At 43.1% G+C, this 22,860-nt stretch overlaps 1 protein-coding gene across 1 annotated transcript in view; it reads left to right on the plus strand.

Annotated features, from left to right (window-relative positions):
* The window catches only part of FARP1 (FERM, RhoGEF (ARHGEF) and pleckstrin domain protein 1 (chondrocyte-derived)), a 79,389-nt gene that overhangs the window by 48,712 nt on the left and 7,817 nt on the right, over positions 1 to 22,860 (plus strand). Inside the window, exons 15-21 of the mRNA XM_009078844.1 lie at positions 899 to 988; positions 3,727 to 3,860; positions 13,118 to 13,199; positions 15,854 to 16,091; positions 18,176 to 18,306; positions 20,756 to 20,824; positions 22,521 to 22,610. Coding sequence (XP_009077092.1) covers positions 899 to 988; positions 3,727 to 3,860; positions 13,118 to 13,199; positions 15,854 to 16,091; positions 18,176 to 18,306; positions 20,756 to 20,824; positions 22,521 to 22,610 — 834 coding nt within the window. The remainder of the gene's footprint in view (positions 1 to 898; positions 989 to 3,726; positions 3,861 to 13,117; positions 13,200 to 15,853; positions 16,092 to 18,175; positions 18,307 to 20,755; positions 20,825 to 22,520; positions 22,611 to 22,860) is intronic.

Raw genomic sequence — 22,860 nt, forward strand, 5'->3', positions numbered from 1 at the left:
TGGCTTTGCTGGAAAGCAGGAGTTTGCATTAGGAAGATCTCTTTTCCCACAGTGCATAGTTAGCAAGATACATGAGAGAAATTTGAGAAGAAAAGCCAAGAATCAATTAATAGACTCAGGATTCTCTGTGTCAGTCCAATTTACAGCAGCCAGAGACTGCCGTATATACCAGTTGATGATGGTTCCTATGGGGTTTTATACTGATTAGGAAATGCCCACAGTCTTCCCTTGCATCTCTTTCATAGTGTGTCCATTGCATCATTTGTCTTTAGGGAGGAAATAGAGACAGATGATCTATGGATGTTTTTTTCTTCATTTTTGTTTCCTGAGCAACACAGAAGATCAGCTGGGATCCTTTGGCTCTTTAGAATTACAAAATTTTAAATCTGTAGCTTCCCCTAAAATCCTTCCCTTCTCCCACTCTTAGGTTGTGGGAGACTACACTGGGAAAATCTTACGGGTCTGAGTTTTGTTTAGCCTATTTTTACTGGGGATTTTCATCCTGATGATGAAGCTTATAATAATCAGACACCGTTTTTTGTAATTTTGTCAAATTTTATATTTGATTCAAATGGTCATCTACTCTACAAAGGATTTCTTTGTGAACTTAAGAATATGTTCTGCTCCAGGAATAAACTGAAAGGAATATCAGCACCCCAAAGCTCTAGAAATCACCTTGGCAGAAAAAGAAGTCTCTCAAAAATCCATAGAAAGTGCTTGTTCTCTTTTCTTTGCAAGGAAGGATTGTTTTCAAGGCTTCAGGGCTTAGGAACATTCAAGCATGAGTCACAGTAACCACAAGCAAGGGTCACTGGTTTGTAACTCTCTTCGTGATTTATTATCTACAGTTTTTTCTCCATAAAAGCAGATAAAAACCTAATGTGTTTGCAATTTACAGAGATTCCCAACTGAGAAAGCTTACTTCATTGCTAAAGAAGTAGCAACTACAGAACGAACATACCTGAAGGACCTTGAAGTCATCACATCGGTATGTTTACTTGAGCGTTGCTCATGAAACATGTGAAGCTCTAGTCAGCAGTAGTATTTCATCTGCTCCATTTAACATCTTAGCTGTTCCATGCTGCTTTTATATTCTGCACTGTAGGTATTCTTTGCAGTGCAGAGGAGTATACCTCTAGGGAGGAAATAACACAAAAAGCAAAAGTAGAGGTTTTCACTGTGGTTGGTAACATGTGCTATGAAACTATCAGGTTGAGGAACTTGGGACACAGTTCAGTTATATTTTCTTGCTCTCATACTTTGTGGTTGTAATTACTAAAAATGCCTGTGGGTTTTCAATGGCTTCTCTTACAAGTAGCTCCTTAGGGGGACATATAAATGTTTTCTACTGGATTACATGCCCTCCATTTAACGTGAAATACTGTGGACTACATATTTGATTCCGATTTTTCAGTAAGTGAAACTGTGTGTTAAACGAGTCATTCATCTGTAGCATCTGATCAGAGTGCAATTGTTAAAATCACCAAGGCAAATACTGTCTTGTGCAAAAACGTCTTTGCACACACACCAACAGTCCTGTTTCACTTCCAAGAACAACATGTGGAAGATTTGGCCTTAAATAACAATTGTTTGTGAGAGGGCACTGGATCCAAAATCCCTCATGGTATTTCAGCCAGTTCCAAATCTCACAGCTCTTTACTCGCCCCGTGAGGTGCATTGCTCACTCTGTGCTGAGTGTTGTGGTAAGGACGACGTGCCGAAGGGGAGAGTCTATTGGGAGCAGCTGGGAACCAGGGAGACACCTCCTCCCCAGCTTCTTGTCTGTTCCAGGAGTTCACATGACAGACACAGCTAATGTGACACCAGCTTAGACACAGCCAATATAGCATGTTTTTTACAGGCAACAGGTGACTCCACTGCTACTCACCCCAGCTACAGTGGTCATTGCTGCGGTCTCAAGAGCAGATATGCTGTTTTCATCTAATATTTCACCCAGTGACTGCAGAAACTGCAGAGAGTTTTAGCTCTTCAGAGCTAAACCCCATTTCCCACCCTGGCCTTCATTCTTGTGATAGGCAAATTTGAATTTGCTATGTCAGTAGAAAGATACAACTGTATGCTAATGATCAAGCCTATCAGCTGTGCTCCACAGGTGACTGGCCCAGGAGGCCAGTGAGAGTGAACAAGTAGCCAGCATCACTGGGAAAGGAACAAGTGTGGTGCACGAATTTTGAGACTTGGTAAATGTCCTTCAACTTTAGCTCTGCTCAGCTCAAAGATAAAGCAGGAGAGTGGGACGCTTGGGAGGGATCTCTCTTTATCTTAGGTCTGGCTCAGCTCCAGCTGATGCAGTGTCAAAACAAGACTGCTGTAACAGCCTGCTGTGGTCCCAGTAGCCTTCTAGGCACTGCTGGAAGTCAAGCATAGATAGCTGTAACCCCTCAGACCAGTGAGGAGGGAGTAGTGTTACCATATTGAAGATAACAGGCTTTGCCACCTTGGCAATCCCCCTAGTCCTATGGCTTTATGTCACACATAGGTCTATTATAGTGAAATAAAGAGAATACAGGGCAAAACTGAGCAGGAGCTGGTTTAACTCTTTACAGTGTGTCATGGTTTAACCCCAGCCAGCAACCAAACACCACACAGCTGCATGCTCACTCCCCCACCAATGAGATGGGGGAGAGAATCGGAAGGGGAAAAGCTACAAAAGCTCATGGGTTGAGATAAAGACAGTTTAATAGAGGAAGCAAAAGACACACACACACACAGAAGCAAAGCAAAACAAGGAATTAATTCACTGCTTCCCAGAGACAAGAGGTGTTCAGCCATCTCCAGGAGAGCAGGGCCCATCACACGTAACGGTTCCTTGGGAAGACAAATGTCATCACTCCAGATGTTCCCCCTTTCTCCTCCTTCTCTCCCACTTTATATACTGAGCATGATGTCATATGATATGGAATATCCCTTTGGTCAGTTTGGGTCACCTGTCCCAGCTGTGTCTCCTCCCAATCTCCCATTCACCCCCAACTTCCTTGCCAGTGTGGCAGTATGGGGAGCAGCAAAGGCCTTGACTCTGTGTAAGCTCTGCTCAGCAACAGCAAAAACATCTCTACATTATCAATCCTGTGTTCAGCACAAATCCTAAACACAGCCCCATGTTAGCCACTGTGAAGAAAGTTAACACTACTCCAGCCCAAACCAGCACACAGTGTTTGGCACTGACCCTCCTGTTTTCTGATAGTAGTGTCTTCCACTTGTTCACTTTGCAAAGTGTATGATGATCTCTATCTGCACACAGCAACAGGGGCTTGGGTGCTTACTATACCAACTCCTGTCAAAGGGATTTCAGGCAGAACTCAGCAGAAGAAAATGCAGAGCTTTTTTTTTTTAATGTTTTTTACTGGATTGTTTGCAAGTGCTGCAAGTATTGCAATGCTCTTTCACTTGCACCTACAGCATTTGCAAATTCCGCTTGTATTGAATAACCAGTTTGGCCTTGAAAAGAATTTCAAGATTTGATCTATGATGGTAAAGGGGAGGGGAGTTTCTTTTTAAACTATGCAGGGCCTGACTGCTGATAAGAGCCCCAGTTCAGCACACAGGAGTGTCAGGGGTAGCCTGGGTTGTATTCCTAGTGCCTGCTAAATAAGGTCTGTGCTGGGTTAGGTGTTAGGCATATTTGGTGTAGGTGCATAAAAGCAGCAAATGATCATACCTGCTGCATTCCACCCACCAATAATTTTGCTTCTTTTTTCTTTGTAGTGGTTTCAGAGTGCAGTGAGTAAAGAAGATTGCATGCCTGAAACACTGCAGAATCTCATTTTCTCCAACTTCGAACCTTTGCACAAATTTCACTCTGGTTTTCTCAAGGAAATTGAGCAGAGACTTGCTCTGTGGTAAGTTTGTTGATTGTTATTTAGCTGTGTTATTTCATGCAGTTTAGCACTTTTGTATGCACTTTTTTCTAATTCTTTGTGATCTGCCGTGGTGATGAGTCTGTAAAAAGCACAGATGTTGGTTATTAACAGACTGGGTTTATTGAATCGTGCTTTGTTCGTGTTTACTCGACAAACTCTGTTCACATATCTTAGGTACAGACACATGCAAATAAGCTCATAATTCCAGATGACTTTCTCTTGCCAAATCTCAGTGTTTCCACATGGCAGTTGCTCTGAAAAACATGCTCCAAGCAAGGCTTATTAGTAATAAAGAGGGAGCAGTGAAGAACCCGGTCCTATTTCTATCAAAATAGATACAGTTGGGGGGATTTCACAGACCAGCTTCCCTTTCTGCAGCACTGCAGCTGTGACACTCTCAGGGTCTACAGTGCACTCTACAAATTATGGAGTGTTGAAAGAGGATGCTGAGCTTAGCGTAACAGTGACAGCAAAACATAACATTTTTGTGAAATAGCTATGAAGTGAGTAATTCTTCCCTGGCAGTGCTCTTAACTCAGTTCATTTGACCACTGAAATCTGAGCAGAGGCAGCAGCACACAGAAGCCCTCTGCTTGCTCTGATTAGACCTGTCTGGACTAGATTGTCTTGCTCTGTGTAGGCTCTTTTTGATAATTTATCTTCGGTGCTGGGAGCTGAGCTTTTCCTTCTCAGTTAGAAAAGTGACAATGGAAAATCATGGGAAAGCAGAGCAGGCAGACTTGATGGGTGCTAATCAGTTTAATGCCTCTTTAACTAATTAATCAGAACAAAAGTAAAACACAGTCTCAGAGTGTGTGAGTTCAGGTCTTGTGATGTGATGAGTGAGATCATTGAATGAGGGCACAACACTTTGCAGACTAGTGCTATCCAAACCCACCCTGCACAGTTCCAGAATTATGGGTGTTTTCTGTGAAGAGAGGAATTGTGATACTGCCTCTTAGAGCAGACATCCTCACCCAGGCCTCTCTGGTTGCTGCTTGACATACAGTTACTCCAAAGGCTTGTGCTGCACCACCACCCTGCCTGTATCACTCTTTTTCTCATTGGGCTACTACTGGTGTTAATTGCATTCCACTAAGGAACATTTATTGCAGGTACTCCATGAATTCTCTTTCAAATGTTATAAAATACTGATTGCATATCCATCCATGGTGTAGTTGGGCCTAGGGTGCATGGTGAGAGAAGGAAAATGTATACAGTTAGTAAAGGGCCAAGTTCTGCTATTCAGACCATCTAATCTAGTGAGCTTTCTGGGAGTGGTTCCTGAGGCACCTGTTGAAATAGAGATGGCCCCTATGTCCTCCTGGTTGCTGGTGACATTACAGGTGGATGCCAACCAGCCTCCTGTTCAGGTGTGATGGTCTTCAAAACTTGGCTGATGATGCAGTAACAGCCTGCTGTGGAAAGACAGCATTGTAGTAAGTGGAGGGAAGGGGCAGATATGTTAAAAGAAAGAAGCAATATTTAGGGTTTTAGCCTTTCTATGGTTTTATTTTGTTTCTCCTTTTCAGTTAGTTTCTTTTAGAGCTGAGTAAGTATTTTGTTTTCCAGCTTGTCCTTGGGTCCTAAGCCTGTGGTTTCACAGAGCAGTAAACCTCAGTTTGCAGCTTCTCATATGATATTTAAACTGCAGTTACCCTGTGATTTAAAGTGCTGATCTGCTGCAAAGTTACTTTGCAATCCAAATTCGTTCAAAAATATTCTGCTGAGGTAACTTTGTCCCAGCTGGGCACCTCATTCTGACTTTGTCAGCTCAGCTATTGCATGTCCTTCCACAGTTAGCATAAAGCCACTGGGAATTCTCTGTCGGCTGCTCTGATTCACTTGACAGAAAAACAGTCACGTTCCTGCCCCTGGTTTGCATTCAGTTTGCAACCAACAGCATGGGTTTACCTAATGTTATACCCCTGTTGTAGGCATTGTTTGTTTTTAGAGTTCTGGAAGGTTTGAATGTGTGCCTTAGGAAGGGAGGCAGACTTGCTGACAGGTACTATTTTGGAGGTGTTGATGTTTTTATATAATGCCACATATGCTGAGATAAGCCGCAAGCAATAAACTATCCTATAGAGATTACTGTTTAATTAAACAGCGAGTGACAAAATCAAACAGCCCCTCAGCTTGCAGAAGAGGAAGCTGGTGGCAACATGGTAGGGAATTTCTTCAGCAGTGTGCTCAAGGTCATCTAGCTGAAAGTCCACACTGCCACGATGGTACCTCTGTCTTTGGCCCTAGGTGGGTTTAGGCCAGTGGGTTTTGGCTGTGCCCATCACCACAGTGCAGGGCACTGCCCAGCCTCTGCCTCAGCTGCCTCACAGGCCTGGCTGGGCTGGTGGCACAGCTGCAGGCAGGCCTGGGCAGGATTCACTCCAGCTCATTTAAATATGACTCTTCTATGTCAGCTCTTGCATTTCCAGGCAGGTGAATGAGGGGAGGAAGGTGGGATGCTTGTCCTGAGACATGAGTGTGCTCTGCATTTGTCAGAGGGTTACATATCCTTTGAAAGAAAAATGGTCTTTGAATGAAAGGGTTGTGGACTTCATCAAGCTGCTGGAAGCCCCTAGCTGCCCAGGTGTGTTGTGAGAGCTTGTCCTAGAGGACAAGCCTCCTGCAACCAGTCATCTGTGTTCTCCTAGTGGGTAGGATGGTGTGTTTTATCAGCTTAAAGTGCAGTTCAGCCTGCTTGCTCTGCCTAGATATGTGTTCATCTAAGGTTTGTTTCAAACCTTCATGCTGTGTGTTGGAAGCTCTTACAGGAGGCCATTCCCTGCTCTCTTAGGGCTTGGATCAAGCTGAAGCTGATGCTTTGCATGAGAGCTGTGAGGAGAGCAAGGCCGGGGAGCATTGTGTGTAACAATTGTTAGATGGTTCTGTGTTTTTAAATTATTAGAGCATCTATAGATTTCTAGTATTTGTCTGAAAGAAGATCAGATAGTGCACATTATGAAAAGCATTTCTGGCTTGTTTGAAGGCTTCTGAACTATTTGAATCTGCAGTCAGAGACAGGCTGGGCTGTTTGCTACAGTACATCTTAAGGACAGGTGTCCTTTTGACCTGGTTATAGATTCTGGCAGATCTGATCTGTTTCTTTACACAATTCACCCATTTTTCTCTTTAGTACTGCATTTCCTAAAAGCAGCACATCTCAGTGTCCAGTGTATTGTGATAATGTTTTTAGTAAGATATGGATTGATACTGACACAAATAGTCAACTGCAGAATATAGGAAGCTACTGCATTTTTCTTAGCCAGAGTTTTTTTCTGCCCATGAAACTGAGCAGATTCCTGGTGGTTTTATTCCATGTCATCCTAAGATCAGTGATACTGTGCTCTGGACCATGTTTTCTGCACTGCCCATGAATCCCCTCAGTTACCCCAACTGTGCTGAGCCCTGGCGACTGGCCATGGTCCTGGGTACAAATGAAATACCCCACTAGAGGCTGTATGGTTTGAGGAGAGCAAGGATGACCTTTGGTGGATGCAGGCAGGGGTGGTGCTCTGCCCTCTTGCACAGCAAGGGAAGAGAAGAGGATAAGAGCAGGAAGCTCCTTGAGTTGGGAGAGAGAACAGCACACGTCAGGCTGTCCTGTTAGCACCAGGAGAGCTGCATCTGGCACATGGGCATCCTGGTCCTGGCTACCAGGGCTCATCCAGTTTGCTCTTCATCAAGGCTTTGGATGCAGGGCAGGAGTTCCCAACCCTTTTTGCTGGAAGGCAGTACAGGAGGCATATCTCAGTGACTTAAAGCTGGCTCCTGTTTCCCAGGCGTGGGAGATTTTGTGGCAAGGAGGAAGAGGTGTGGGCAGTGCAGTGACATGCTTCGTTAACATCTGCCCAGTTGAATCTGAGAAGTCAGTTAGGTTCTACTCCTTCATTATCTAAGCTATTCATTTGGGCCACAAGCATCATGTTCCATCCAAAAAAATTGAGCTCATCCTTCCACACCTCTTTAAATGTATTACAAGTTTCCACACTGGTTTCTTTAAATGCTGACAAAACATGGCACATGAAGAAACATAAATTCTCTCTTGGTCGACCACTGACCACTGTAGAGAACAATGCTGGGGCAAGCCAGGATAGCTATTTCTGCCCTAGGAAACCATCATCAGGTAGTACAAATCTGTGGGTTTTGGCCTTATCCATGTGCTAGGAAGAAAAAGTGTTATGTACTTTCCAGAAATGCAGGCAGACTAATCTTCTGCCAGGGAAGATGATAGTTTGACACCCAGATCACAGGCACTTCTGACGAAAGCTGCTGCTCAGTACTACCAGATGCAACTGTGTGGCTGGTAATTTGCAAAAAAAAAAAAAAAGGCTCTTAGATCTTAACATATGAAAGAAGAAGGCTCAGCCAGGATTCATGGAAGCAAGATTGAAAACCTGTAATAAAAAAAGCACTCAGGGAGGTGTAGGAGGATGAGCTAAATGTTGATTTATTAACCATTTTTTGTTTGAGAAGTAGTACTTGCACTCAGGAAAAGCAGCCTGATAAACAGTTTACATAAACAAGGAGCAGTCCTTATCTGCCTTCTCAAATGCAGAGTGCTGGCTATTTGGCTGGTTCTGCATGTATGGTGAGGAGGGATGAAGAAAACAGTTTCAAAAGTGTCTTTGTCCTATGTACAGAAATGAGGTATGTATTGTAGTACAAATCTCTGGGTTATGCATTGCAGATTCCTGAGACAAAGACATTAGGAGAAGCTTAGTGCCAACACGTTGGGCTCGAGTTTGAGAGTATGGTTTGCATTGCTGAAGTCACTTTTGGGTACTTCTGGGGATTAGAACTGTGCTGCATTCAAATTAATTTGATATCATGGGAGAGAAATAGCTTGTTTAGGATCCATTAGTCACACCTAGAGCCTCCTAGCCACCTCGAGTTCATCTCTGGCTCTCCCAGCAGGATGTGCCCAGGATCAGCCGGGCCACAAAAAGATAGGAAATGCTATTGCATATACAGTGTATTTTCATGTGATTGTGTTACTTGCTCTGATCCCTTACCATTTAAAAGCAATACTGATGCATGCTTGCTGTAAATTGGGTTTCTCCCACAACAGGGATAGCCAGCCCAAAGTCTTTAGATGTGTGCACACTCCCCAAAGGCTTGGTGTGACTGTATGAAGCTCTGATGGCTTTGGCAGTACATTGCTTAGGCTCTGAGCAGTGTTTCATGCACCACTTACTGCTGAAAGGACAGCTGCAGCATCAGCTGGAATGGGCAGGGCAGTAAGAAGCACTCTGTAATAGCAGGGTGTGAGCAAGGAAAGGGGTTCATTGCTTTCATTGACTCTTCTTTTCCAATTACAAAACATTCCTCTTATTTAAAAGGCAGTTGTAATGGGGAATGTTTCAGGTATTTTTTAATATTAGACCTTTAGTTAATAATAAAGTAATAAAAAGTTGTCTTTGAGCACGTTATGTGTGGGGAAAGCAGTTCCTACATCTTCTATGGAGCTGGGGACCATAAATCAGCTCCTGATGAAAAGTTGTAAGATCCTAGCCCCTGAGCTTTGTCCCTTGTCACTGGCAGATAGATACTATGTTCAAACAGTGACCCGTGAAAACAAGGAGTAAGAAGAACAATTTACCCATTGATGCACAACAAATGAGCAGCTTCTTCCCTCAGCAGGCTGAGTGTTGTTATTCAAAACATACACCACAGGGAGAGCTCTCTTTGTTGCTGCTGTGCTCTGGGCTGTTGTAGCAGTAAGACATCATCAGATAAATTGTGTGTTTGGGTTTTATTTTTATTTCCATGTATTTGGATGTTCTTTTTGGGGTTTCTTCTTGTTTTCTTGGGATTTGCATGTTGAGGATATGGGGTAGAGGGTAGTGTAGCATTGGGTTTACTCTGGAGTCCCAGCATGGAACTGGGGCAGAGTTGGAGGTTGGGGTTTAGGAGACAGATATGAAGTCATCATGTTCCCCCATGCCTGCCTTCAGCTTCCCCTGCCTCTCTGCTCCACATCACAGCCTACATGCCTATGCACCATCCTCAGTGGGAAAATCATTTCTGTTGCGAGAGAAAACATTTGCATGGAAATAAATAATCAAAGCAAGGATAATGGCTGAAACAAGGAGCAATACCTTGCCATCACATTTCTGGATCTTCATAGGATTTTATTTCTTCCAGCAATATGCATGTGCACACAGCATAGGTCATCTCTGTTGGCCTGGCCTGAGGGCTCTGGTGTGATTCAGCTTCTCACTGTTCAGCCAGCAGCTGGAGGGAGGCTGGAGTGAGGGAAGATTCAGTAGATACTAGAAAAAAATTTTCAGTGTTAGTGTAACTAGGCATTGGAATAAGTTGCCCAGGGAGGTGGTGAGTCAACATCCCGAGAAGTGTTAAGAGGCATGTGGACCTGGCACTGGAGGATATGGTGTAGGGTTTGGGGTTACAGTGGAGTGGCAGGTTAATGGTTGGAATTGATGATCTTAGAGGTCTCCTCCAACCCTGATGATTCTATGATTCTCTGTGGCTTTTGGGGAACCCCCTTCTCCCCCTCTTTGTCACTCTGCCAAGATGCAGAGCAAGAATTGAAAGCCCTCAAAGTCTGTGGCCAAAGCCAACAGAGGGGAACTGTTCCTGGTGTTTTGTGTGTGACCGATGTGGTGAGATGCTGTGCAAGCAGTCAGTGCTGGCTGTGCTGAAGAGGGGCCAGGAGGTCAGCTTTTAGGAAATAAGGACCTGACTATTCAGGAAACAACAGCAGTAAATATTAGCTGGTGGAAGCACTCACTATGACTGGTACCCTTCGGTTCAGCCTTCGAGGAGCTAGCCAGTAGATAAGAAATTTGCAAAGAGTATTCTAGCCAACTGGTATTGTAGCCTTGGGATCAGAAAAGCAATGTCTATTTAGAAATCACATTCTGTAATGGTGTACTTAATATTCATCTTGGCAGTAAATAGATAACTATATATCTTTCATACTCAGAAAGGTACAAAACTGCTGAAGTCCATTAGATTAAGTCAAACATAGGGACATAAGAAAGGATCCAGGCAGCACCAGAGAGTTAGAGAGTAACACATAAAGCAAGAATTCTTGTAGAGATAATGACCAAATACTGTGTTGCTCCTGGCAGCAGCACAAATGTGTCTGGTTTTGTCATTTCTGGGATTGTGTGCAGCGGCACAGCGTGAACGGTTTGGGATGAGATGCTCCATGCTGGCTCCACGGGTGGAGGCAGCTTTCCCTTCCTGCCAGTGAGGTGCTACTGCCTTGGACTTCAAATGGTTGTGGCTTTTAGTCAGGGGCACTTTGAGCAGAGCTATAGTGGCTGGAAAGTTTTATTTACAACCTGTCAGAGGAAGTCTCAGTGGGGAGAATTGCCAGATGGGTAGGACATGGGGGAAGGGAAAGTCAAGGAGCAGCATAGCAGGGGGATGAGTTGACAGACAAAGGCTTTCTGGAGACAGAAATTGTACTTCTATCCTCAGGCCATGTGGAGACTGTAGTCTTGTGATGTCTGTACATACCTCTGCTGTTCCTTGCAATTTAGACCATTTCTTGGGCACAATTGGACTATGGCATTGTTTATATGACATAGTGCTCTTGCTAAACTGGCAGTGGTAAAGTTACCATTGACACAATCCAACTTCCTACCCTGGTGTAACCTTGGAGTTCAGAAAGAAAAACTTCCAAAAATCTGGTTGAGAACTGTTTTTCCTTGCTTAAACAGGCATGTGAGTGCCTGAGAGACTTAACACAATACGAAATAATTAAAGGCAGCCTATGACACTGGATATTGTTCAAATGAACATGGAGCAATCCCTTGTTTATCAACTGAGTCTCTTTGTCTGTTGAAGGACAAAATAGATGTTACTGTGAACTATTTATAAGATGTGCCTTTCTCATTTCCCAGTTAGAAAAGCATGCAGAGATTATCCAACATGAACATAACCATGTTTAACTTTACAAAGTAAAATATATGTCTGCATATGCATCTATTCATGTGATAATATGGGGTTTATCTTTGAAAAAAATTCTGTGTGTCTTGACAGTGAAAGTATATTCCTGCGTCCTCTATGATTTGGTGAGTGTGGGACCTCATCGGTTAAATTGCTGGGACTAAGGAATGCAGAGTTTTATGACCTGGTTGTTCATTTACTCCCTTCACTGCACACAGAATTTTCTTAAAAGTGTGAACTACTGCAAGTGAGCGAAAAACATTTGGCACTAACACCAAACAGAGGCCATGTTATCCTTGGGTTCATTTAGAGCTTGGTTTCATTTCTGTCCCTTACCAAGGCAGTAGGTAGCCATTTCTTTGGCTGAATGGCAGTTGCTCACACCAGGACTGGATCTGTCAGGAGCTGAACCAGATTTTGCAAATTGAGGACAGCACATAAAAAGCCACACTGTGGGAAACTTGGACGCAGTATTAGCTGGAAAGGGGAGGGGGACAGTGCTTTCCCCCATGCTCCCCTAGTGATTTTCTTTTGGAAGCCTGACTTGGTTGGAACAGTTCTGTAACAGTTAGGTTCTTATAGTCCTGATTTTTCCTCCTGTGTTTTCTAAAACGTGTTTGGATTCAGTCAGAGCATGCTATCCTTGCCTGTCTCACACATGGATTTAGAAGCAAAGATCTTTTTCAAGAGGAGCTGGGTTTCTCCCAAATGGAGCACTCACCCAAGTGCAGCTGGCTGGGTGGGAGGGAGCAGTTTGCATTTGTAATACCATAAGTGACACACTGAAAGAAAATTCCTACCAGTATGTAACACTTATGAGTCAAACCCAGATGCTGGATGGATTTATTTTAATTTTTTTTTTTTTAGCCCACTGTCCCTTACACAAGCAGAAAGCGTTTCAGAGAAGGAACACCCATGGGTCCTGTTAGGGGGTTCAGTCCTTGTTTCCGAGCAGAGTTAACCTTCTGCTCCAAGCCCACATATTGTCATGGGATTTTGATGTCTTCCTTTTTCCCAAGGCATTTTCAGCCTTCTCTGGTGTGTTTAAAAATGCTGGCAATTTTCTGCAGAAGTGTAATCCTTCTGTTAAGTGCCTGCCCTCTCTGTTAGGAGGGAGAGCCAGGCTGGGTGAGAGGTGTACTGTACCTGGCAATTACATGTCTCTCAGGAAGATTCCTCAGACGCTTCCGGGCGAAGGAGCAGGGGGGTCAGGATTTTAAAAGAAATGAGCTGTTGAGATCCTTTCTGTGCTTATAAGCAATTATGTGGTTTTATTGCATGACTGAAGTGTGTGGCATTTCTGTTGCTGACAGGGAAGGCCGCTCTAATGCTCACATTAAAGGAGATTACCAAAGAATCGGAGATGTTATGCTAAAGAACATTCAGAGTATGAAGGTAGGAATGATTCTATAACTATTAAGCTTTAACATGGATTAACATTAGCATGTTTTTCATTTTCATGTGATGTTGCCTCTTGTGCTGGTCTTTGCCAATTGTAATCAAGGCTTATGCTGTGAGTTTTCTTTGATGAAGCAGCAGGTGTTTGGTGAGCTCTGAGTTTTCAGAATTGCAAACTGATTTTAAATGGTCCAACCAACCCTTTCCTCCACTCTCCAAATATAGAAGCAGCAAACACAAAAGTTCAGGAACGTTTCATTTCCAGTTCTTTTTTCTCTCAAATAAGAAGGCAGAGCATTGGAATTTGTTGGCTGAAGAGGCTGTTCAAATGCTGAGAGTGCTTACTTTTTCATGCAAATGTGCATGTTAAGACATTGCAGGAGTAGTGACCATAACCTGGATATTGATTTGACTTGGGAAACTTACCTTTGGGCACTGCATTGCCAAGTTAGATGAAAGGTTTTTGAATCAATTAGAATAATTGCCTTTGCTTCCTTTAAAGCTACAAGTAAAAATATATGTATGAATCATAAATCCAGGTAATGTTCAGCAGACTTTGCAACTGTTCTTAGTGTGACCCCAGCAGTATTCCTGATGCTCTGTGTTACTGAGAGAATATCATGGAGTGCAGGCACAGGAGCCTGTGAAAACCCTATGGAGTTTTACAGTATGGATGTAAGCTCACCTCAGTCTAATGTAGCTGTCCATCCAGGTCGGTGTGGGGCAAAACATGGCACTTCACCTTTGGCATGTGGGTCTCAAAGTGCTTTTGAAACTATCGGATAAATCTTTCCTCAGCAATTGCCACTTGGGCATTCTGCAGTTGGTAAATGAAGCAGCCTTGAGTCCTTGGCTGGAGGAAAGGGCAGTTTAATCATTACAGCTCTCCCGAGATGTTAGTTAGTACTAGGTTTATCTTTCAGAAGGACAGAGAGAGATGTGATGTGCAAGTGATTATAGAGCAGATCAGAAAAAGGGGATGTAGAAATCTCACTTTACAGTTCCTAGCATAGACAACCTTGTCACCACTAAGGCAGCCTTACCCTTTCTGCAGTGTACTTAGCCAGGAACTGCTTATTCCCCTCAAGACCTAATTCAGATACATTGGAAGAAGCATAGAGGGGACTTTTCTACTTCCATCCCTGCTCTCAAGAAGTATGTACCTCTTCACAAATAGTTTTTAGAGTACCAGAGAGCTTCTGGCAGACTCTGCCTCTGCTCTTGGTACCGTGCAACATTAAATTGTCTGTCCTTTACTGTCTGCAAGTCCTTCTGGGGCACTAGTCTAAAGGCAGTGTACAGTCCTCACTGTAACTTAGACCTGTCAGCATGCTTTCACCTTTCCCATTAGTGGTTTTCACTTCATTTGCTTTGAGACCCACCACCACTTATAAGCTGATATGTGGAGGAAAGAGACAAACCCCAGTTTAACTTAAAAGAACTGCACAGGAAACAATAAAGTTATTTAAAACCCTGCTTATTTATCACACAACCTGTTAAAAGGCCTGAAAACTGACGCTCCTTGGTTAATTAACATAGGAAAGAAGTTAAGAGCAAGTAATTAATGTAGCAGTCCACAGGGTCTGCTGTGTCTTTGCCTGAGTTACAAACTTGTAAAATGAATATGCAGTGTGTGGAGGATGCAGCTTGGCTCCAGGGAAGGTATGTTTCTGGAAAACATGTCACAAATCACAGGAGAGAGGGAGTTGACTGGAAACGTGTCAAAAAGCACAAACTTCAGATTAAGCTAAAATGTCTTCTCAAGTCCATTCAATTTATGCATTCAATTTCTTTTTGTTGCTGCTTAATATTCTACCAGATACTGGAAAGCTTTATTTGGCTGCTCAGAAAAGCTCTGTGCATCCTGAAGAACCAGTTCACCTTTTGCAAAACACAGATTAATTCCCTGTGTTAATTGTTAAAACAAATACTGCTGAATTGTTTTAAAGTGAACTTGTGAATATCTCTTACACTGAGACCTAAATGAAATCATGTATTTCATGCACACTCATTCACTTGCTGGTGCACAGCTCCCCTGCTGCCAGTGGGATCATCTTAGAGACTGCACCAAGGAGAAGAGGCTGCAGTCAGAGAAGAAGGACTCTAAGATATCCCTTTCTTTTGAACAATGCCTCTGTTTTTGTATTTGTTCAGATTTCCAAGAGATGCCACTTCTCATTATTAATAAGAGGGAAGCAGAAGCTACAAGTCTATTTGCCTGCATCTCGGTTCCCCAAAAGCACCTAAGGGAGCTGGGGCATCTAAATCTCTTCATCCTTTTAGAAAATCCCATTTTCTTTCCTAGCTCTGCATTGCATTCACATTGTCTGGCTGCCTCCCTGTTGCACCTACTTGCATGAAATATGTTCATGTCATCTTCTTGCCTTTGGATTTTCACTGCTAAGAGACTTAGTTTTGTTGACTCATGTACTTTTGTTTTACAGGAATGCAGAGGGGGTGGGGGTGTCATTTCAAACGGATAATGCCATTTCTCCTTTGCAAGTGAATATTGGAGTCACTGTGTTGTTTGTTTGCAAAATCCCCACTGCTGTGCTAGTTGGATGTTTTATTGGAACAGGTTTGGGCTGAGTCATGTCTCACAGTGATTGTTAAGAGCTCTAACACATGCCCTTTCCTTTTGTGCATATAAGCAACTGACAATTCACCTGCGGAAGCACAATGAGATTTTAATGGAATTGGAGAATGGGATCAAGAATTCTCGCAAGCTGGAGACCTTTTGCAGAGATTTTGAGCTACAGAAAGTCTGCTATTTGCCTCTCAATACCTTCCTGCTCAGACCTTTACACAGACTTATGCACTACAAGCAGATAATGGAGAGGCTGTGCAAGCACTACCCTCCAAGCCACACAGACTTCAGGGATTCAAGAGGTAAGTAAGAGAAAAGAAACCAGTTCCTGGAGCTGGGGAATGACATCCAAATCCATTAGAGGTGTATGGCTGAACCAAAAAAACATCATTTTTTAAGCCTACATCAAAAGAGGATTGAGTTGCAAAATCCAGCACTCAGAACACCGGAAACAAAATGACTAAGGTTGCTCTTGTATACACATTATGCCACAGTCTGGGCAGGTACTTGGAAGAGAATTCTGCTGGGGGTTATTAAATACACAGAAATGACAGGCGGTTCAGGAAGTCTCTTGAACTGAAAACAGTTGGATTGGAGCACAGGGAACATACCGTATGTGCTGGTCTTGTTCCTAGCTTTCCCTAGAGATCCACTAAGAACACAAAATATTGGCCCAGGTGAACCCTTGGTCTGACCCAGTAGGGCTGCTGTTATTTGTATCTTTAAGTGTTATTTGTCTTTTTTTCAAGACATAGTTTGCTGTGTTACTTTTCGATGGTTTATTTCAGGAACTCAAAGCTGCCAGAATGGGTTGGTTGTTTTTTTCAGACATGAAGAAATTTTCTTCCTGTAGTCTGAACTCACTGCCTGCTATTTCATTCTGATGATTTCATAGAATCATAGAATTTTAGGAGTTGGAATAGACCTTACAGATTACCTCACATTCAGCTTTCTATCTATCCAAACTCCCAGGTCCCTTTCTGCCTGGTGCTCTCCAGCCACTCTGTCCCCAGCCTGGAGCACTGCATGGGATTGTCATGGCCAAAGTGCAGGACCAGCACTTGGCCTTGTTAAACCTCATCCCCTTGGAATCAGGACATCTCTCCAGCCTCTCCAGGTCCCTCTGTACAGTTAGCATCGGTGCAGATCCACAGAAGGACTTGGGCAGGGAGCAGTGCTCAGCATGACTGCTCCCAGCCATAAGGTGTTAGCTGAGTTAGCTGGCCAGGTTCCCTCAGACATCCGTGTGATGAGACCCATAGCAGGCAGCACACAAAATGCAGAGTTACCCTGACCTGTGGTGATAGGAAATGCCACAGAGCTCTGTGGCTCTGAAGTGCTGCGTGACTCGGATGTTTGCCTAAATGGAATGCAGGAAGCAATGCCTTCATTTCTTTCAGCCAAGGCTAGAGGATGAGAGTGATGTGTCCATTCCCACCTCCCCAGAGAGTGCAGCAGCCATCAAGGTTTGATTTCTGCTGCACTTTGAAGTGGATATAAACACAGGATTCATGGGTGAAAGTAGGAGAGCATAAGGGCGGTGTGACTTAGAGGCACCATCACTCTCAGATCAGTCTCTTACTGAAGTGTTTGCAGATTTTTGTTAAAGGTCAGAGTGTAAAGGAAGCAGAAAGACAAAGGGAGATGTGGATTGAATCCCAGCAGAGAGCACAGGTGCTTCCACTAGCAGGTGGATGGGCTGTGTGCTGAGCAATGATGTAAGAAGGAACCACTGTTACTGTCCCCTTGACTGTTTTTTTTAACACAAGTGGCTGTGACTGCTCTTCTATCATTGAAGTCAGTCAGTGTCTTGGGCCCATTCAGAGCCTGCCTGTCCATTCAGGTGTGTCAAGGTTGGTGCTCACACACATGTCACAGGGAAGTTGGTAGTGCCTTTGGAAGGAATGAAGCAGTGCCATGATGTGGTTCAGATTGCAGCCCTTTTATTGTTCTTATTGCTGGGATTGAGGACAACCCCCAAAATTATCGTGTTTGCCATCTGAAATGATACAATAAATCATGCTACCATTTCCTCATGTTTTCAAATATGTACCTGACCCAGTGTGCTACAGGCAGGGAAATTAAGTCCTTTAGGAGAACCTGTTCATTGGTGCTCTAAATTGACTCAAGTGCTCCTACAACGTTTCTGTGGCTACAGTAGAGAAAACTTTTGGTTGTCTCTTCATTACAACACTCCACTCTCTCCACTCTGTAAGATGATGTCCAGAATTTGTGTAGGTTTTAGTCTGCCTGAGTAGCTTTACACTGTGAAGGGGAGGGGTAGCACAAGAAGGTTCGTGAGCTGGGTGCTGCAGACAAAAGCCATATTTCTTTTTGAACGTTCTTATAAATTTTTAATAAGCACTTTATGGATTTGTCCATCTAGCTGCTTTGGCTGAGATTTCTGAAATGGTGGCTCAGCTCCACGGCAGCATGATAAAGATGGAGAACTTCCAGAAGCTGCATGAACTCAAGAAAGACTTGATAGGCATGGACAATCTGGTGATCCCAGGAAGGGTAAGTAGCTGGATTGTGATCAAGATTTGATACCATTTCAAAGCATTAGGTGTGTTTTAGAAGCCTGTTTATTAGGGGCAGCTGTGAAATTGCCTTTCCTCATATTGGAACTCTTTCTCTTGCCAAAAAAAAGCCAAATGTAAGCATAATAATGCCATAGGAAACAGCAGCCTTTGAAGTGGAAGAGGCAATCCTCTACCTTCTTACTGATTTTGTTAGGTTTGTCTTTTGTATAGATTTGGGCAGTTGCAGGCAATTCCAAGCGTCTGTTACAACAGAGTTGGTAAAAATGTGGTATTTATCACAGTGTTCAGAGCTTGAGCAGTTGCATATTTTCTCATTTGATGCTGCCCTTACATTTTTTCCCCAGCCCTTGGTGCTAGAGCATGACAGATTAAAGGAAAGTAAGACATTTGTGCTGGAGGACCTTCAGCCCTCTCACTACGCCTAGCTTTGAAACTCACGGCCCAGGGGACGAGCAGTCTCTTTGGTCTACATGTAACATTAGGCAATAATTTTTGAGACAGTGTTGCCTTAAGTAAACACTTCTAATTGTGTTATAAAAATACCGACATATCTTTCTTATGTGTCATGTCCTTTTTAAAGCAGAGGCTTATTTCATAATAAATGAGCCACAGTGTAATATTTGTAGCCTTTTTTTTATTTTCCTAGGCACACGTATCTGTGCATGTGAACTTGACAGTTGTCTATTGCTGAAGTAATTTCCTCCCCACTCCCCTGATTTTTGTGTGTGATGCACAAAAACAGTGCTTGCAGCAACTGAAATGCCAGAGCTTTGAGCTGCTGTGCCGTTGGGAAGGCAGTGATGAGCACAGGTTTTTCTTGGTTTGAGGCTGTTCCTTGCTCCCTCGCTTTGCCTCTTCCTGTCTCCAAGCAGCTGCCATGGTTCATGCTTCTTTCCAGTGATCCAGACTGTTCACATCCCTGGCAAGCCCCTCAGGACATTTCACAGCCCATCCATCTCTCTATCACATGAAATTAAATGCTGTCATCGGGTGTTTCTGCTACCCCAGTCTATTTAAAGGGTGAGCAGTCTTCCTGTCCTAGGAAGTTCAAGGAAAAGGCAGATGGGGGGGCAGAGGTTTTTGCCCACCAAGGCAAGGAGCATTGGCCACCACGCTCTGGCACATACCCAAGATGTTGCTGCTTCCAGCCCCTTGGCTGTTTGCAGGCGCCTGCTGAAGTCTCTGCCCTAGTGCAGGTTGGGCTGGGAGGCAAATGTCACTGTAACCCCATCCTTTTCACGTTGTCCCAGAGTGGGATCTCTCCTGCCACCAAGCTGGTTCTTATACTGGACATCAAAACATCCCATGGCTGGTTGTGCTTGCAGGTTGCAGTGACCTGCAGCCCTTGGTCAGTGTTGTTCACACAGCACTTGCCATGGTGGTGCTAAGCCTGCTGGTGACTATCAGGTGGTACCATATGAATGCTAATTATGATGAATATTCTTTGCTAGCCAACAACAGCTTCCAGTGGCCTCTCTGGTAACATGAACCTACTGTGTATATAACCTCTAGCCACTTTTCTCAGCCCTTAGCCCTTAAGCACTGCAGGTGAGGGGACTGGACACATCACAGCAAGCCTAAGGCAGCTGGATTGTCTCTCTGAACAGATTAATCTTAGCCAGTTTATTCTTAAGCTGCAAGTGATTCTGATGCTTTATATAGGTTTTACATTGACAATTATGAGTAGAATGACCTTAGAAAGACTAATAAAAATATAAACTTCTTGGCAGAAGATGGAGGGAGTGACTGAAAAATGCTGTTTTCATGGGTTTCAGGTCAGTGGAAGGGTGATTTACTGCAGAGTTGACTGTGAGCCCAGGAAACTCAGCATTTTGAAAGTTTCACATGTGCTGCTTTTCCTCTAGTTCCATCCCTAAACATTCTTAAACAGTTTCATCTGAATTAATGTGATGTGGCATGTGACATGGGTGGTACTGGTATAATTCACACTGCAAGACAAATGTCCTTTCTTTTCTGCTGTTGATGGTGGTGTTGATTTGTGTAGCTGATTTTACAGTGCAGTGAAGAGCTAAGTGTGCCATATGCACATGAGAAGCTTACCAGTGGCTAACCAATAACATACAGGCCAATTTATCATTAGTTTTTATGTCATTTGTACCTGAAAAATATTCATTCAAAACTAATGAAAGGGGGAGCTGTCTGAATGAATGAATGTTAGGTAAAGAACCATTTTGTTTAGCTGAATTTTCTTAAAATGAATGAAAGTTTATCCTAAAGACTGTTATGAATGGAAAGACTTCCTAGAAATAAGATTTTTAACATTTAATAAATAAAATTAAAAGTCTTGGTCCCTGGTATTCAAGTCATTCTTATGATCAAGTAGTCATATTTTTGTTTGTATAATTAAAAAAGTCATCATTTTTGCAGGAGATAAGTTTGTGATTTGTATTTGTTTCCCACAGGAGTTTATTAGACTGGGCAGTCTTAGTAAGTTGTCTGGAAAAGGTTTACAGCAACGGATGTTCTTTCTGGTAAGCAAGAAGACAGTTATTCTTGATGTAATAAAATGTAACTATAGGCAACTGTTAGACTTGAATTGTGAATTACAGCAAGTATTTTTAAACAGCCTTATTGAAATTAGCATAATACATCACCTTTGTAGCTGGTTGTTAAGAACTTACATTTCTGTCCGAGTCCAATATTCTCTTTGTAACTGCCTCTTACAAAGATAAAACTACTTTTTATACAATGATGTGAATATAATGATAAAATAATACCTTCTAGCACCTTGTCTTAAATAAAAGCAGAGTAATTATAAAACAGAAAGCAGCACCAGGGATAGTGATCATATTGAGAAAAGAAGATAAAGAGTGACTCCTGGTGATATGAACAATAATCCACGTAGTGCTCTCAGAACATGTAACAGAGCAAGGTTTTTCCATAAAACATCTAGTTTAGAGCCCACAAGAGCCCAGCATTGCTGATGGACCTGCCTTTACCGGGATATACATTCTGTAGCTCTTGCTCTGAGAAAGGGTATCTCCTCCCACCATCACTCACAGCATTTTCAGGTTACAATGATCACACTCAATCTCCGATCCACAGGAGCTGAGCAGATGGTTCCTCCTCTCTTCCTGTTCTGCTGACTGGCTCCCAAGCTCCCCATCTAGCTGCTGCTGACTCCTTGTTGCCAGGGCACTGGGATGTCCAGCAGAGTGCACAGATTTTCTAATCTGATGTGGCAGGGCAAAACACTGAAGAGTGCAGTGTGGCAGAAAAATACTTCCTTGGCTTCCTGCATGCAAAAGGTGAAGACAGTAGGTGTGTAGAAAAGCTCGTGAGTGTTTAGGTTTTACAAGGTGTTTGATATTTAATCTTTCAAATAAGCTAAAGGTATAACCTGCTTAATCTACCTGGGTAGGATTATCCTCTGCCTTTAAAGGCACTTAAGAGGAAGCCTAGTGAATATGGTGCATGTTTCCTTGCATACCAACAGTTCTTCTAAACACTTGATGCCTTGTCATTATACCCGTATAAAACACTAAAACTCTGAGACTAGACTCTCAAGTCAGTTGCTCACACTGTCAAAGTCTTTGATCTGTCTCAAGCACCAGAATCTTATTTGGAGGTAAAATCCTGGGTCAGTGTTGTGGGATACCGAGTACATGTGTAATGATTGGCAAAATTAAATCCCCCTCTAGTGGCTGATCCACAAAGCTTTGTGAATTACTGCTGCTGAATTGTAGAGGTCTATGGTGAGAGCTGTGTTTCACACCACAGAATATGATTCTCTAGATGCAACTGTCTGGCTTAAGAAAAACATCCTTTGACCCAGGTGACACAGTGAAAATACGCCGTTCATTTTATGGCAACAAAATGCAGGCAGTCATCTAGCATGCTTTGCACAACTGCTGTTACATGCAGGGAGCTCTACAAATTGAGATACTCAGTGTCTTCACCTTGGCATTTCAAACCTGAAACAGGTCTTCCAGCTTCCTTCTGAATATGGGGAGTAATAGACAGCCACTCGGTTCATAAGGGTTGAGTTGGACATACCTGCCCTGAACATACTTACTTACCCTTTCACTCAAATGAGAAGGAAATCATTGATTCATGCATTAGGATTGCCATATAAATAATCAGTTTTCCTGTGTTCATTATTCTGACTTTATTTTCATACAAACATGCCAACCAGCATCATTCTAATAATGCTTATTCTGCTTCTAGTTCAACGATATCTTGCTGTACACAAGTAGAGGCCTGACAGCATCCAATCAGTTTAAAGTCCATGGGCACCTTCCACTGTATGGCATGACAGTAAGTATTGTGAGAATGTAAGGGATTCATGCTTAAATGGCCATTTGTGGCCCCATCTTAATTGCTTGCTGACTTTCTGCTGGGCTGAAAGCAGCAGCAAAGGGAGGGTTCTCTGATTCAGAGCAGTTGCTGATGGGGCCATGTTGGGTTCGTGTGTTCATGCAGCCTTCTGCACAAGGTGGTTATATAGAAAAAGTGGGGGGGGAAAAAGGCATTTTTGGGGCTGCTTCCACATGATGCAAACTTCTCC

The sequence above is a fragment of the Acanthisitta chloris genome, unplaced genomic scaffold (assembly GCF_000695815.1).
Source record: "Acanthisitta chloris isolate BGI_N310 unplaced genomic scaffold, ASM69581v1 scaffold9747, whole genome shotgun sequence".
Lineage (NCBI taxonomy): Eukaryota > Metazoa > Chordata > Aves > Passeriformes > Acanthisittidae > Acanthisitta > Acanthisitta chloris.